This window comes from Camelus bactrianus, chromosome 20 (genome assembly GCF_048773025.1).
Source record: "Camelus bactrianus isolate YW-2024 breed Bactrian camel chromosome 20, ASM4877302v1, whole genome shotgun sequence".
In the NCBI taxonomy this organism is placed as follows: domain Eukaryota; kingdom Metazoa; phylum Chordata; class Mammalia; order Artiodactyla; family Camelidae; genus Camelus; species Camelus bactrianus.
The window spans coordinates 2,002,601-2,018,734 of NC_133558.1; the positions used below are offsets into that span (position 1 = coordinate 2,002,601).

The 16,134-nt window shown below is 53.0% G+C and overlaps 1 protein-coding gene and 1 long non-coding RNA gene across 9 annotated transcripts in view; one reads left to right on the forward strand and one right to left on the reverse strand.

Annotated features, from left to right (window-relative positions):
* SLC22A23 (solute carrier family 22 member 23) overlaps nt 1–16,134 on the reverse strand; it is a 128,076-nt gene that overhangs the window by 77,825 nt on the left and 34,117 nt on the right. For 7 of the 8 annotated variants that reach the window (XR_012500888.1, XR_012500889.1, XM_074347998.1 and 4 more), the window contains one exon: nt 12,933–13,087. The exons of the other annotated variant lie outside the window; for it this stretch is intronic. Coding sequence is in view for 5 of the 7 variants with exons in the window: in XM_074347998.1 (XP_074204099.1) it covers nt 12,933–13,087 (155 nt within the window). In the remaining 2 variants the exon portion in view is untranslated. The remainder of the gene's footprint in view (nt 1–12,932; nt 13,088–16,134) is intronic. 8 annotated transcript variants of the gene reach the window in all.
* LOC141574182 (uncharacterized) lies at nt 13,445–14,772 on the forward strand. Its single transcript, XR_012500899.1, has 3 exons — nt 13,445–13,569; nt 14,250–14,426; nt 14,635–14,772. It is a non-coding gene; the product is annotated as an uncharacterized LOC141574182 (long non-coding RNA).

Sequence of the window (16,134 nt, forward strand, 5' to 3'; positions counted from 1 at the left end):
TTCAACCACACAGTGGGTGGGAAAGTCTCAAAGATTTTCTAACTATTCAATATTAAATATTGTCCAAATTATTAGAGGTGAAATAAAGTTTAAAAAAACAGGAAATAAAGAATAATGGTTTGGGTACAGAGGAGAAAACCATTCAGGGAGAGAAGGAAGAAGAAACACTCGCTTGTTCCACAGAAACTGTGAACAAAGCAGCAGTGATGACCTCAGGCATTGGGCACTCGTAACCGCTCCTCCCGGGTCCTCTAAAAAGGTGGCTTGTCTGGAAAGTCGGAGAGGGGCTCCAAATAAAGCAGCCTCGGGAGGTTCTGGGTTCTTCTAAGACAGCCTTGTTCTTGGTGCCCGGAGGGGACTGGCACAGCCGGCCGCCGCCGCCCCGCGGGCCCTGCCCCTCCGCAGCCAGGCCGAGCGGCGCTGGAGACAGCCCGGGCTCAGAGCGGGTGGGAGCCGACGCTTTTGTTTCACAGATGACGAAAGTGAGTCCAAATGACCCAGCAGTCCCACTTCTGGGTCCACACCCAAAAGCAGGGAAAGCAGGGTCTCCAAGAGATGTTTGCACACCGGTGTTCGCAGCAGCATTATTCACAGTAGCCAGGAGGTGGGGGTACCCCCAGTGTCCATCCTCAGATGACGCATAAACAAAATGTGGTCTAGACCTAGCACGGGATATTACTTGGGCTGAAAGGGGAAATTCTGACAAAGGCTGTAACTCGGATGAACCCCGAAGACCTGATGCTCAGTGAAACAAGCCAGACGCAAAAGGACACGTAGTGGCTGATGGCACTGGCGTGAGGTCCCCGGAGTGGTCAGGCTCACAGAGACAGACAGTGGGCTGTGGGTGCGGGACCAGGGCTGGGGAAGGGGTGTTCGCGTTTGATGGGGACAGAGCGTCAGTAGGAGATGGATGGTGGCGATGGCTGCACAGCAACGTGAATGTGCTGAGCACCATCCAGCCACTTAGAAAGGGTTAACATGGTAAATTTCATACTGTCGGTTTTTTTTTTTTTTTTTTTTACCATTATTAAAAAGGTTTTTTAAGAATGTAAGCGGAGAGTTAGGGTGTGGTCAGAGAAACAAACTGGTGAATTCTGCGTGAACAGGAGGGAAGCCTCTCTGAGGAGGGACGGGGGGCAGAGGGCACGATGACCGTCTACACAGAGGTCTCTGGGATCTTTTACCCACTGCTCCCTGGCTGCTTACCCCCACCCCCTCCACCTTGTGGGGCTGCTCTCCTGCAATCACCCCCTTGTGTAACCTCACAAATCTACACTCCTCGGGGAGTGGAGCTCCTGCCTCGTCACCTGGCCCGGAGCCGGGCAGCAGAGAGCACAAGGAAAAGTCCTCCTTCCTGATTTGTGGTGGCACCACCACCAAGCCCTGCAAACCCGGCCTTTCAAGTTGTCGCCGGCTGCGTGAGCCCCACCGCACACCTGCTGGCAGCAAGCCGTCCTGGAGCCAATTGCAAAGATTTGCCCCCAGCATGTGCCTTTCTTCGCTAACTTTGCAAACTTGATGTCACTTGTCCTCAAAACATAATACTCAGGCTGCCAAAAGGCAGGCCAGTATGACAAAGGGACATCCTGATGTTACGTTTCAGGAGAGGCCCCGTCTTGGATGAAGTGAGCAGACCAGACACAGCCAGTTGCTCCCATCTGTCTGCTGCCTCGTCTGGAACAGCTACCAGCTGGGAGCCACGTCGGGCACAGAGAACGGGGCTCTGTTCACAGCTCTCGGTCTAAGCTATGCCTCTCGTCCAGGCACCCTGAAGGAGGCATGACGCCTGGACATTTTACACACGTTCGGCCATCTCAAGTAACCGGCCTCAAATCACAGACACACTGATCCGATTTTTAAAGGTTCCCTTCTGCCCTCCCGCTCCATGCAGAGCGAGCCAGGCACATTGTGGACCCTCAACCTGCCCCATCCCTCTCCCCTCCGTGCCCAGAGCCTGGTCAAGTCCCAGGCAAACCCACGCCATGGGCCAAGACTTCCAGTCCCATCTGCAACCACCCGAGTGCCAGGCTCTCCCACAAGTGCTCGGAGTCCGGAGTTAGCCGAGAGCTCCGGGCACACTTCCTGCCCCTGCAGGTTGACCATCTCCTAAGGATGGACCTGGGCCAACACATGATCCCTGTGGCCACTTGGGCTCTACGTGGGACCCGTGGCAAGCGCGGGTCTGGTGGGCATCCCTGGACCCCGAGTGAGGATACAGAGGATATGGAACTCGGCTTTATTTCCTTAACATTCGTTTCAGGTCCTGAGAGCTTAAGTAAATTGCTGGCTACCAGTCAACCCCAACAGAATGAGAGCCAAGGACGCTGACACTGACGCCGGAGTCAGTCCAGGGGCCCCCACACCAGCACGATCATTCCTCTACAGACACTCGCCCCTGTCCTGGGAGCACATTTTCACGAAAGTCACATCACAACCAGGAACTGCCGTCACCCCTGCATGAGGGAAGGCAAACAAAACTTGACGGCAGAACACAGGGAAGGGGGTCCCCAGCAGCCAACAGGGGTGGGGAACAAGCTTCCCAAGTTAACATTTAAAAACAGACAGAAAACGTGTCCAGGCACTTTCCTGAAACAGGCATTGCTAACACAGGGGAGGGAGAGCTTTCTGGAACATGTTAGAGAACGGCTACCTGTATTCTACGTCCTTAGTGTCTCACTGATGAATGGAGTGTGCCAGGTGGGACGGGGCCCTGGGGACTGGTGTCTGACAGCGGAGCCCAGGTCCCCACATATGATTCGTCCAGGAGAACTTCTCCTTTAGTTTATTATCCTCCTGCCATCAAAGTGGTTGGGACTTTAAAAATGCAGTGTACCGAGCTCTGATGTTCTTGTAATGAGCCATAATGGAAAAGAAACTGGAAAAATATAAACGTATGTATTTATATGTATAACTGAATCGCTTTGCTATACACCTGAGACTAACAATGCAAATTGACAACACTTCAATAAAAGGTAAGAATTTTTTTAAATGCAGCCTGTGGAGCTCTGAATGGGTGCCACAGGAGAAGTCACTTACTGAGCTGGCCACGGGGGAAAGGGCTATGAAGCGTTTCCCTCTCCCACCTGCCCCACCAGCTACCCTCCTACATGACACTGGCAAGTAGCCAGCCCCAGTCCCAAGCTCCTCTCTAACAACGTTCTCCAAGCTGGCTCAGAGCTCAGAGAAGCCCTCACGTGAGGCCCTTTGGAGGAGGAAAGGGTTGAGGATTCCAGCATGGGATTCTGGCTCTCAGCAGAACGGTGGCCGTCACCCGCATAGAAGCACGCGCTCAAACACACCTACCCACCAACACTTCTCTGGACCTTCCCGTCCATCCTCTCACCCCTCTGCACCACCTTTCATGGTGAGAAACTGATTTAGGTTGTTAGGCCCCTTTCCCAGGATCACACTGGGTGGGTGGTGGGGCTTGGCTTCACCCAACACTGGAACCTCCCCAGGGTCTCTCCAGTGGCTGATGTGTGATCACGCGCATGAGTACATGTGGGAAGGAGGGCGGCTGCACGGCAAGTCTGCAGACCCCACCTTCAGTGTGAGCCACAGAACATCCCTCGGAGGACAAAACTGCGTCTCTAATTCAGCTGTAGTTCTGAATTCCCAGCTATTGAGCCAAGATAATGTGCTGTTTCAGGTGACTTCAAGGAAAAACTCATTGCCGACTTGCCTTCTAATTCAATTTTTTCTACCCAATTATAATGAACATTTACCACTATTAAGTTATTTGCTTGCACAGCAACGTGGATGCACTTAAGCCACCAACTTGTATACTTAAAAAATGGCTGTGATGGTAAATTTTATGTTATATACATTTTACCAAAATTTTTTAAAAGTTATTTTCTTTCTAAAATACTTAACATGAGGACAAGATGGTATTCCTCTGGGGAATACGTGAATTAACACCCACATGTGGAATTACATGGATTACATTATCACCAAACGTAATTCAAGTTGCTTCTGCCCCAGTTACCTCTGACCTACTGGGCAACCGTTGCTCCATCCCAGGGCCACTTCTCAACCCTCGTCTTGCATCACCGGACACTCACTAGCCCCTTCTTCGCGCCCTGGGTATCAGGCTTTTCCGACTTCCCACTGACCAACCACTCGGCCCCCTCCTTCCCACCCCTCCACTGTGCCCCTACCTCCACCCATTCATTCCTCATGTTACACAGGCTCCGGGCAAACCCAGCCACTCCACAGCCTGTAACTGCTACCCTGATGCAGAGGACACAGACTTGGTTCCTGAACTTCTGAACAGCCAACCACCTGCTAAATCAATCCCTCAGATGCCCCTAAGGCACCACCAACTCGTCCTGTCTAGAACCGAAGCTGCCATCTTCCCCCTGTAAACCAGCCAGAGGAAGGGAGAAGCCTGTGGCTTCAAAACCTATGGGCTTTGGAATCATAATGCCTGGGCTGCATCTCCCGTGACAGCATTTGGAGGAACACCTGTCCAGGTGCCCAAGCTGTCACCTGGTCCCGCCCTGGCTCGCCTCCATTCGTTGGTCATCTGGGCTTGGATTCCTCCTCCTCAGCGTCTCTCCTCCTCCGTGGCCACAGCCTTCATCCAAGCTCTCCCTCCTCACCCAGATACTGCAACAGCGTCCAGCTTTCAGCTTGGCCTTCTTCCTTGGTCTGCTCTCTGCTGCCCCAGCCTGAGCAATGGCCCCAAGACATGCATCTGAAACTGCACCTTCCATGCTTGAGACCCTGCAGCAGCCTGGCACTGTCCCAGGGTCATGGAGGACAGAACCTTTGTGCATCTTCCCAAGCCTCCTTCCCAGGCTTAGAGACTCATGATTCAGAGTCTGGGCTCCACCCAGTCTCTAGTCACCCACAGTACCCAGGATGCACTGGGCTCCTCTGGTCCCTAGTCACCCATAGTACCCAGGATGCACTGGGCTCCTCTGGTCCCTAGTCAGTCACCCATAGTACCCAGGATGCACTGGGCTCCTCTGGTCCCTAGTCACCCATAGTACCCAGGATGCACTGGGCTCCTCTGGTCCCTAGTCAGTCACCCACAGTACCCAGGATGCACTGGGCTCCTCTGGTCCCTAGTCAGTCACCCACAGTACCCAGGATGCACTGGGCTCCTCTGGTCCCTAGTCACCCATAGTACCCAGGATGCACTGGGCTCCTCTGGTCCCTAGTCAGTCACCCGCAGTACCCAGGATGCACTGGGCTCCTCTGGTCCCTAGTCAGTCACCCACAGTACCCAGGATGCACTGGGCTCCTCTGGTCCCTAGTCACTCACTACTCAAGATGCACTGAGCTCCTCTGGCCTCCAAGTATCCACTGCTGCAAACAGCAAACCCCTACTCTCACTGGCCCTACAAAACTCACAGCTCAGGCTTGCTTTCCAACACTCTCAGTCCCGCCAGGTCCTGTCCCTGCATCTTCGCTCACTAAACCCTGAGTCCTGGAGGGCAGGAAGGTGTGTCTGCCTCTGCGTGCTCAGCACCTGACAGGGCCCAGTAAGCACTCAAGTTCTCCACAGCTCCCCTGGCACCTAGGAAGCCCTCGAGGGTCTGCCAAGTGAATGAGTGAGGAGAAAGCAGTCTTGTTTTCACAAGAGCCACCAAAAACAAAACTCTGCTTCAGAGTCTCAGTTTCTCCAGTGTGACACAGAGTAGCACAGCCGCTAGCAGCGAACGTTCAAGGCCCTGACTCCCTGGAGTTACACTTCTCTCTGTTCTCTCAGCCAAGAGTATGTTTTTTTGGCCAACAGGAGTCTTGGCAAACCAGCAATGATTGCACATCCCACCAGGTATGTCTGGATGTTTTGAAGACGCCTGGTCTTCTCTATTTGCTTTCACGGTGACATTGATTTCCTTTCTCTTTCATTTCAAGAGTGAAAAACAAAACAAAGCCAGTCCAATATTGCTTCCTCTCTTCTCCTCAACCCTCTCTCCTAGTCACCACATCGTTTAGCCACATCCCTGCCTGTCCTTCCAGACGAGAAAAGAAAGTTCTGCAGAGCCTAGAGGACCCCTGGGACAGACCTGTGAGTCCACCTGGCAAACGTGTGGTGTGAAAGGTCGGGGGGCAGGGGATGCAGAGCGTGAGAGAGGCTCCCCCAGAAGGGGTCAGGAGGGGCCTGGAACCGCGGGGAAAGGGGAGCGGTCAACCAACAACCCTGCCCCTCCCTCACCTCTTCCCAGACCACCTCGTGACCTCAGACCCCCAGGGCTCCCTCCAGAGAGCAAAAACGCAGGTCACCAGTGTGAGCTGGGAGGACACCACCCGGGGTCCACGATGCATGTCCTCCCCCCCCCGGCCCCCGGAGCTATGAAATCCTCACCACTGAGTGGGGGCTCCTGGCTGAGCTCAGAATTCAGAAGCCACAGAATTCTAAAGCGGGAAGCTGCGGCGGTTCCACTCGGTTTCGTTGTTTTATTTCCACGGCAGCGTTAAATGCTGGCCTGTAGAATCCACTTATTTTTCTTTCCTTCTACCCATTGTCTCTACAAATGGTTCCAGGAAGGGGTCCCACGGCTCCACGGGACACAGTTTGAAAACCTGACTCTGTAGATGGAGATGGAAGCTTGAGGATGAAGCATTTTGCCGCAGACACAGAGGCAGTGCACTCACTGCAGGGCTCACACCAGCCCTGGGTCTCCTGACTTCCAGATCTTTCTGCTCTCCTTTTAGTGTGTGAACAGCTTGTTTCAAATGAAGCTCTCCAGGCACCACTGAAATCCAGTCTGGGAAAAACCTGGTCCTTCAGGAGACACACGGCGTTAATAAAAATCCTCCACTGTGTGGGAAAGGCATCCAAACACTAATTTTAGAATGCCAGATATCTAAATATTTTCTGTTTTTTCTGCTGATTCTGAGACAGGACTGTCTTCACCAAGTTCAAAACACCCAGTGAAATATGTACTTTCAAGCCTACTTGTTACAGATTCAGGCTAACTTAACCCACATCTGTCCATCTGTCCTAGCTTCCACCAGAAGACTGGGCGGACGGGTCTCGGTGACGCCACCCAGCCGCATGACTTTCCTCTGTCCTGTTGCAGGTGACGTGATACAATCTCACATGACCTGAGGACAGACAGACATGCGCATTTTTTCAGAGAAGTCTCAGCATAAATCCAAGCTGTGGCTACATGTAAGCAGAGGGAGAGAGGTTTCATCACTTTTATTTGCAGAAGTGGTGCAATTTTGAGAAAAGTTAGCCCTCGGGGGTGTTTTCTGGTTCCCTGCTGGACGACTCGCCCCTCCAGTCTCAGACCAGCTGCAGCAGGGCGTGACCGGAGCCACCCCATGCCCTCCGGGGGATCGGATCACTGACCAGAGCCTTTGCTCTCATTCAGTGTTCCCGGGCTGCGCCAGGAGCTAGGGTTCCTGAGGGGCGTGACGGGGCAGGTGGGTGTAGGGGGCAAGGGCGTCATTACCTTTCTGTTCTACATCTGCTCCTTTACTGGTCACAGTCTCTCTCCCGCGTTAGTAAAGTGTTTCCCATGAAGGAAAAGCAGATGGGAAAACCTGAGTCTGATTTCCCAGCTGTGCCATTTTGAATCTGGATCAAACCAAAATTCTTCTGAAGTTAAAAAATGAGACAAATGAACTTATTTACTAATCGGAAATAGATTCACCGAAATAGACAACAAACTATGGTTACCAAAGGGGAAAGGGGTTGGGGGAGGGATAAATTAGGAGTTTGGGATTAGCAGATACACATACTACATATAAAATAGATAAACAAAAAGGTCCTACTGTACAGCACAGGGAACTATATTCAATAGCTTGTAATAACCTATAGGTGAAAAGAATCTGAAGAAGAATAGATATGTATACGTGGAACTGGATCACTTTGCTGTCCACCTGAAATGAACGTAACATTGAAAATCAACTATACTTCAATAAAAATAAATTCAAAAAAAATTCTTAAAACATGTTTGCAAAAATATGAAAACAAATACATGTATGTATATGCATGACTGGGAATTGTGCTGGACACCAGAAATTAACACCCTGTAACTGACTCTACTTCAATAAAAAATGTTAATTAAAAAATATTTTTAATTAAAAAAAATTAAAAGAAACGGATTTTAAAAAAACGTTTGCCAAAGGCTTTGGGTAAACTCTGACTCATTTCCTTGGTGGACAAAGCCCTGTCAGTAGAGCCAGTCCCACCAGAAGAACGGGGCCGTGGCTCCGAGGGCAGCTGCTGGGAAGGCCCGGGCTCCGGAAGAGGGGGGCTGCGGGGGGAGAAACGAGTGGATGGCTCATGATGACCAAGCACACAGTCACGTGAAACTGTCCCTTCACCCAAATGCAGAGCAAATATTTGCTCCCCAGAAGGCGCCCCACTGGCAGCTGAACTTACTTATCCTTGAGAGCAGCCCCCTCGGTCCTGCTCACCCCCCGACTCAACCGCTCACTCCACGGGGCCGGTCGGTTCCGTGGATCTTCTCTTAATTTACAGCACAGCTCTGATGCTCAGCAACCCTGCTGAGTGGGATATGATCCAAGGAATATCAGTTCACGAAAACATCAAATTATAGAAATAGAGGCTAGAGGGGGGAAGGCAGTCACTCGGTGCACCTGAACGTCCTCAGCCACGTAGTCAGAGTCCAGCTCCAACAGGGCGAACGGGAACACCACCCCACCCACAGCAGACTCAAGAGCCTTCCATTTACCGGTTAGGACTTGGCTTCTAATTGTGCAAAGTCATCAGTAACTTGGTCACCTGTGAAACGTCTGGTCACTGGCTGACGATGTGCGAAATTCATCCAATTATTTAGGCTGTCTGGGTTGAAGGAGGGTTATTATAATGAGAACACGAAGCTTTGAATTTTTCAAGAAAATTCTTCATTGTTGTCAGGCCAGAAACCAAAAACAGTGGCATTCATTCCTCCCCAGGAACTAAGATATGGGCTCTGCTGGCAAAAAGTAGTTCATTACTTCCCATCAGGGTGGTGGTGGGGGAACTGGGAAGACAGAGACCAAATGAGGAGAGAAACTCAAAAAGGTATATTACAACATTCCTCTCCCCCAGGACTCATTACATCCGACATCAAATCAACTCAAAAAGCTATACTCTCTCTGGGCTTCTTTTGAAGAAGGACACATCTTATCAAAGCTACATTACCCTGTCCGTGATGCTACCGATCCTAGTTGGAAAAAAGAATCCAGACCCCAGCAAATCACGTCGGCCCGTGTTGAAAAAGCAGTGATTTCTTTGGTCTGTGACAAGACCTCATTTTCATAAACAAGTAGGAAATGTGATGATTGCTTCTTTCCTTGGTCTGTGGTTCCCTGCCCCTTGCCCCAGCTGAGTCAAGATTTTCAACTTTTTTTTTTTTTTGGCCAGAGCTAAAGGGACACAATTAAGCCACCAGGGCGGCCGAGTGTGCTTAATGATTTCAGTGTCTCCTGCGGCCTCAGAGGTGGCAGGGATCTCGGCCGCTTCCTCCACAAACCGCTCAGCATTCCTCGCCGTCCCTGGCTGCTGCCCACGTGCGTCCGAGCGCCACCTCCGGGGGAGATGCCAGCAGTCTCCAGTTTACATCCTAATTACACGAGTACAGCTCCCTTAGTGAATTCAAGGAAACCAAAGTGTAAAGGAGAGCGTCTTTAACTGGAATGTACCTTAGAAAAACTCCAAAAAAAAAAAAAAAAAAAAAAAAAGAAAAGAGAAAAAGAAACCCCTGACACAGCCTGGCACAGAAAGCACAAAACTCTCACAGGTCAGCAGCGTTTCTCAGAGCGAAGAGTCCGCCCTGACCCGAGAAACAACATCTGCAAAAATCACGGCCAAGCTCCTGCAAGACTCAAAAAAGAAGGCTGTTCCGTTCTCTTTTGAGAAAATACAGGTCTTTCCAGCAGATGCATTAAGTGAGATAAAAACCTCACAGTCGAAGGAAGAGAAAATGTCAGGACCATTAAAAACGTATTTTCCAAACAATCAATGCCCCAAGTTTCAAAACCTTAGGGTCAAGAAATACCTCTACCCAGCGACCAGGGGTGTCAGGAATTCCCTTTGGGCAAAACAAATTCCCAAGCGTTCCCTGAGCGCGTATGCTGCTCCTGGACGAAACCACTCAGGTGAGAGAGCTCGCAAGCGCGCTGGCTTGGAGACTCAGAGTCACCTGCCCTACTGGCCGAGAGCTGGTCTCATAACTTCTCATCACCGGCCTCTGCCCTAGCCCCAGACTGCCGGGGAGAGGGGCCACCTGCCCAGCACACGTCCGCGCCACCCCACTGTCGTCTGCGCGTTGTGATGGCTTCCTTTTTTGATTCTCTCTCCCCAAAGTCAGCTCTCCTGCCACCTCTCAGTCACCGTCCTTGATTCGCGCTGTTTAAATATTATCTCAGTGAACTCCAAGGAATCATCTACATCCTTTTGCTTTATTTTAACTTTGTCATATCCAATAACCTTATTAACTCAGACAGTGGGCCGCTGGTGGATACTTGGAAATTTTCATCGCAGTGGAATCTGTCATGACATTTGACTGGTAATCCCAACCTAAGAAAATATAACTATTTATTTATACCCTGCTTCATTTCAGAGCGAATTTTAGACCTTCACACAGATCCACACAATAAAATGACACAAATTAGGGAGACAGGAAAATGGGGCAAAGGAGCAAGGAAAGCAGAAAACTTCAAATAAAACTAGGAGAGAGTCCAGAATTTAAGGCTTGTAAGCCCACCCACATGCTAGATCAGACTGCAAGCTTTCCAAGCTTCCCCGCAGTCAGTGGAAAGAGAGAAACACTTACTGGTGCCTAAAATATTACGGCCCGCCGGTCGCGTCCGCCCACCATCTGTTTCTGTAAATAAAGTCTTACTGGAACACAGCCACATCTATCACTTACATATTATTTATGGCTGTTCTCAGGCCACGACAGCAGCTCTGAGTAGCTGTGACACAGTGAAGTACCTGCTACCCGGCCCTTCACGAGAAAAAGTTTGCAGATCCCTGGGCGACTTGGCTCTGTGTCTTTAAGACAAAAGCACAGCAGTTTCCTGGGAAAAGCACATGCTGTGTGTTGTTCTGAAGTGTAAGAGGACTTCCTACTGTAAAGAGCTCTCCCTGTGATTTAGTGAAAAAACATCTGTAGCTTCATTTTTGATCGTAAGTACAGCAACAGATTTCACAGGGCCAGTGGCAGCTCTGTGTGAGGCTGGGACATGGTGCCGCGTAGGGGAAGTTCCCTCCTGGTCTGGCTGAACTCAGGGAGAGTCTGCAGAGACGCCCCCTGCCCTCCTCCCTTATCACAGCAGACAGGGCTCAGGCACCACGGCCATCCTTCCGCCGAGCCCCAGGTGTCCTTCCGAGGGGTCCCTGAGTGCTCTGTCAGCCTCAACCCATTGCGAGCAGCTGGACGCAAGAGAAAACTGACATGTCGGCTTGGCTTTAAGGCGCTTTTCCGTGAACATTTTCTCTGCGGAATTTGGCGAGAGCTGGGTGGCAGGGTTGAGGTTACGGTTTCTGCTGAGCCCCCAGAGTGTGGCTGTTCTGTTTTGTCAGCATGCAGAGCTGGCCCCTGAAACTGCATCCTTGAGGGCACACAGAATGGACACCCTCCCGTGAGACCCGGAGCCTCTCGGGGATGGCGGCCTGGAGAGCCGACCCCAGGACACCTGTACAGCAAGAGGGTCTGAGAGCAGGGCCAGGCGTCTCCCCCAAAGAGAGCGCGGGACCCGCGTCTCTGCAGTCCCATGACAGGTGGGCAGGGCCCGGCCACCTGGTCCAGCAGCGCTCAAGCTCCACACTCACCCATGTCGTCTGTCCAGAGACGCGCACCTCCAAGCAGCCGCGACTCGACCCACTGGCCTGAAACGTCCATTCCTACAGAGCCCCCGAGAACAAAGTTTCCCCCCGAAATGCAATAACCTGGAAACGGTGATTTCCAAGAAACTACAATTCAACTCCCTGTCAGAAGAAGACGGCAAACCCGCCGACTGTGCATTGAGGAGACCACATCTGCAGCCCATTTCTTCTCCGTGATTATGGAACCACATTATCATCGGTGGCAGTTCTGGTCCCCACAACGGAACAAAGTGCGGGTTGTGTGAAAGCGTTGTTTAAAGGGATCACAGACAGCTGTACTTTACGATAATCGGAGCCACCCTATCGACCTGGAAGCTTCTGCTTCACCTCCAGCTGACCCTACCCTGTTGTCAAGCGGAAAGAAACAGAAACACGTTACATGCCATCTCACATTATTCCTAACAGTTCTTTCTGCCGTGATTAAAAAGCACAAAACTGGAAAATTAGTAAACATCCACGCCTCAAGCCTTCCTTCTCCTTGTGCGCTCGTGGCTGTGTTCTAGAAAACACTGGCCACGAGGAAGCGAAACAAAACCATCCTGACAGGGGAGTTCAAACGGCCAACAAACATGAGGGTCGACGGAGGGAACTCTTCTTCCCCCTGAAAGGTTGGGCCTTCCCTCCCAGCACTAGCACCCGGGGCCCACGCCCCGACCGCGGGGACCGCATCTGGTGCGTGGGAATGTGGAGAGTTTGGGCTCCGCGTGGCCTTAGGGAGAAAAGTAAGAAACACTCTTAAAGAGCCAGTGGAAACACGGAGCCCACGGCACACATCGCAGGTACGCGGCGTCCTCTTCCGGAACCAAGCGCAGGGATGCCCGGGTACGTGCAGAGAACGTCAACACAGAGACTCCGGGGAAGAGCGAAGCCCTCCGTATCCGCCGTGGGCTGCTGCCCGCGTGTCTAAGCAAGCGTGCCGCCCTCCGCGCCCCGCGACGTGACCGGAGCCCAGGTGGAGCTCAGGATGGAGGGAGGCTGGGCGACGTCAGGCGCTCTCGCAACAGACGAGGCCCCCAGGCCTGCGCCTCCGGAGGACCGCGCCGCCTCGGCTCGCAGGGACCCTCCCCGAACCCCGCCCGGCGGCCCGCGGTCCCGCGCTTCTTCCAGGCCGGCCGTGGAGGCCCCCACTTACGTATTGCGTACAAGGTGAGAATTATCCCAGCGAGGCAGAATCCTTCGAAGAACCTGAGCGTGCTGAACATGGTCACGTTCACGGACAGCGCCACGGTCAGTCCGAAGATGAGGATGAAGATGACGCAGAGGAGCAGCACCGGCCGCCGGCCGAACCTGCACGGGGCGGAGAGGGAGCCGTCAGGCGGGCGCCGCAGGGTCGCCGGGACCCCGCGGTGCGCGCCGGGCGCCGTGCCTTCCGCGCCGCACCCGCCTCACCAGGCCCGCGGGAGGGGCCCTCGCGCGTGTTTGCCCAGCCCCTCCCTGCTTCGTAAATAAGGGAGCGCAGATCCAACAGCACCTGCACAACAGACGGGAGGCAGGAGCCACTTCCTGCTGGCAGGTCTGCTGCTGAGCAGAAGGGGTGGTTCAAGGCAAGAGGAACAGAATCAACAAAACTCCCCAAACAGACACCTTGCCACGCCCGGCATAAAGTGGCTTAAGAAATCGCCAACCTTTGGAACTGGCTCCAAAGTCAACATGCACGCTGGGGGAGCAGCTTCACGTCTGCGGGCTGTTACCCGCAGACTCCCGCAGACCTCACCTTGGGCCTGGGGAGCCGAGGGCCAGGCCGGCGGCCGGCTGGTCTCGACTGCATGGTGAGAAGTCGTATTTGCGGGATCCACAGACTACACTGCTGCAGCCTGAACTCCACCTCGTGGGTGCGGGCTGAAAGCGAAGCCCCCGGAGCCCGAATGGGTTTCTGGGGAGCGCAGCGCACACCCGGGGCTGGCGGGGCGGGGCGCAGCGCCGGCCCGTGCGAGCTCGGGAACCACGAGGGGGCGCTGTGCTGCGGGGCGCGGCCGGGGACGAAGGGATGGTCCACGGGGGTGGTCCACGGGGATGGGGAGTCCCTGGTTCTACGCTCATCCTGTGCTAACCTGCCATCTTTCCCAAACAAACCCGAACTCTGCATCCCACAAAAACAGAACCCAGCAGCGTGAAGTAGAAGGGAAGCCCACAGAGAAACTGGGTTCTGTTTTCTAAGGGAGCAGAGCCCACGCCCCCAGACGCCTACGCGTACTTAGGACAAGGCAGCTACTAAAAGCAAGACGCCCAGAAAGAGCAAACAGAGAAACGGAAAGTGGGTTCGTGTTGCCTCGGGCTGGGGGGAGGATGGGGTGACTGCCGACGGTCACGAGATGGTATTCCTTAAGGCCGAAGTCTGCTGATTGTGTGTAACTCTGTAAATATCCTAAAACTCACTGAACTGTGCACTTAAAAAGGTGAGCTTTGCGGTATGTAAATCACCTCTCAATAAAGCTGTTTTTTAAAAAAGCGATACTCCGGAGCGCATGGCTTTGCCCCGTGCAGGAGACGGATGTAGTTTCCAGAGAATCTGGGAGCGGGAACTGCGGGGCACACTTTCATCCAGAACTCAGGCTTCTAACCAGCACCCCCCCCCCAGCCACTTTTGTTCAGAGAAACGAGGCCAAGACTATGAGCTCAACGCAATGTAAGTCCATTTTCTTGCTGAGATTTCAGCCATCACTTCCCTTGACTCATGCTGGGGTTGCTAAGCCCTTACCAGGGAAGACTCTGGGGGTGGTTTTGTCCAAACCCAACCCGTTTACAGAAATAATGTAACTATGGCTTAGCTGGTTTCTTAAAATGAAGAGAAGCAAGTCTAACTTATCTCCCTCTCCTTCCCTTGTCTCTGGAAGAGGGTCAGCCGTCTGCTTCGGTATGAGACCATGAACAGAGGACGGCCGAGCACCGAGCAGCTGTGGGGACATTTCCTGCATCCGCCTCTCCCACGCCCGCCAGGCAGCTTGCCCCGTTGTGACACGTCAGCAAAGATCCTTGATTTTTTTTTTTTTTTAACTTTCAGAAATGATTCTGAATCTCTTCCCTCCCAAATGGTTGCTAAAATCCATAAGTGAAAGTTACTACTAGGAACTGTGGGGCAGACATGGTCTTCAGTCCCCTGCCGGGCATCCAGACTCACACAGGAAGGACTCCTGAGAAGACTGGGCTCGGGCACACGAGCCTTGCATCTTCCTCAGGAGGGGCCAGCAGGTGTGGACACGTGTGAGTGGTTTAGCGACCACTGGCGTGCTGGTGTGTGCTGTTCCCTCGAGCAGTGTCCCCCTCCCCCAGAGTGACTGACAAAATCGTGCCCCAAGTCTGTGTTGCAGGGGCTCCACCAGTCAGGCTCTGTGATGGGGGAACCACAGCTCTCGAGGGTGTCCCCATCCTAACCCCCAAACCTGTGCCTCCGTTGCCTCTCACGGCAAAGGGGGCTGCACAGATGTGTCTAAGGTCAGGGCCCTCGCGGTGAGGTGACTGTCCAGGTGGGTCCAGTCTAGGTACTGGACAGCCTCTCCTGGCTGCGAGGAACCAGAAAGAGGGCCTCACGAGAAGGACCTGACCAGCTACTGTGGGCTCTGAAGCCAGACGTGGGGCCAGGAGCCAAGGAACGCGGACAGCCTTTAGCAGCTGGAAAAAGCGGGGAGTGGAGTCTCTCCCAGAGCCTCTAAGAAAGAAGCCCAGCCCTGCCCGCACCTTGACCCCAGCCAGCTGTGAACCACAGGACGGTGCGAGAACCACGTGGGCCACCCAGTGCCCGGCAGCTGTTGGATCAGCCCTGGAGAGGGAAAATGGGGTCTCAGCAGGAAATGGACAACCCCCTCAAGTGGAGGAATTCAAGGAGGTTTTAATAAAGGGATGATTTAGAAAAGGTGGGCAAGCCGGGGGGAGAGCCTGGGGCTACTAACAGCGGGGAGCGGGGTGGGGGGGGGGTCCTTGGTCTGGAACCCAGAGAGAAGGACGCAGTGTTCGGGAGGGGGCTGACCTCGGCAGCCTACAGAGACCAGGCAGGGTCTCAGTGGCAAAGCGTGTGCTCAGCATGCGCGGGGTCCCAGGTTCCATCCCCAGTACTTCCTCCAAAAATAAATAAATGAATAAACCTAATTACCTTTTCCTCTCAAATGAATAAAATTAAGTAAAATAATAATAATAATAATAAAAAATAAACAAATTACCTGCCCTTCCAAAAACAAACACAAAAAAAGAACAAACAAAAAATGTAAAGAAATTTTTTTAAGTAATAAAAGGCCCCCACCGCACCACCCTCTCCCTCCGATCTCCAGCTGGCACCCCCTCCCCACTGGGAGGCTCAGCCGGGAGCCAGAGGGCAAGGCGGTCCCCAGTGCCCCTCATAA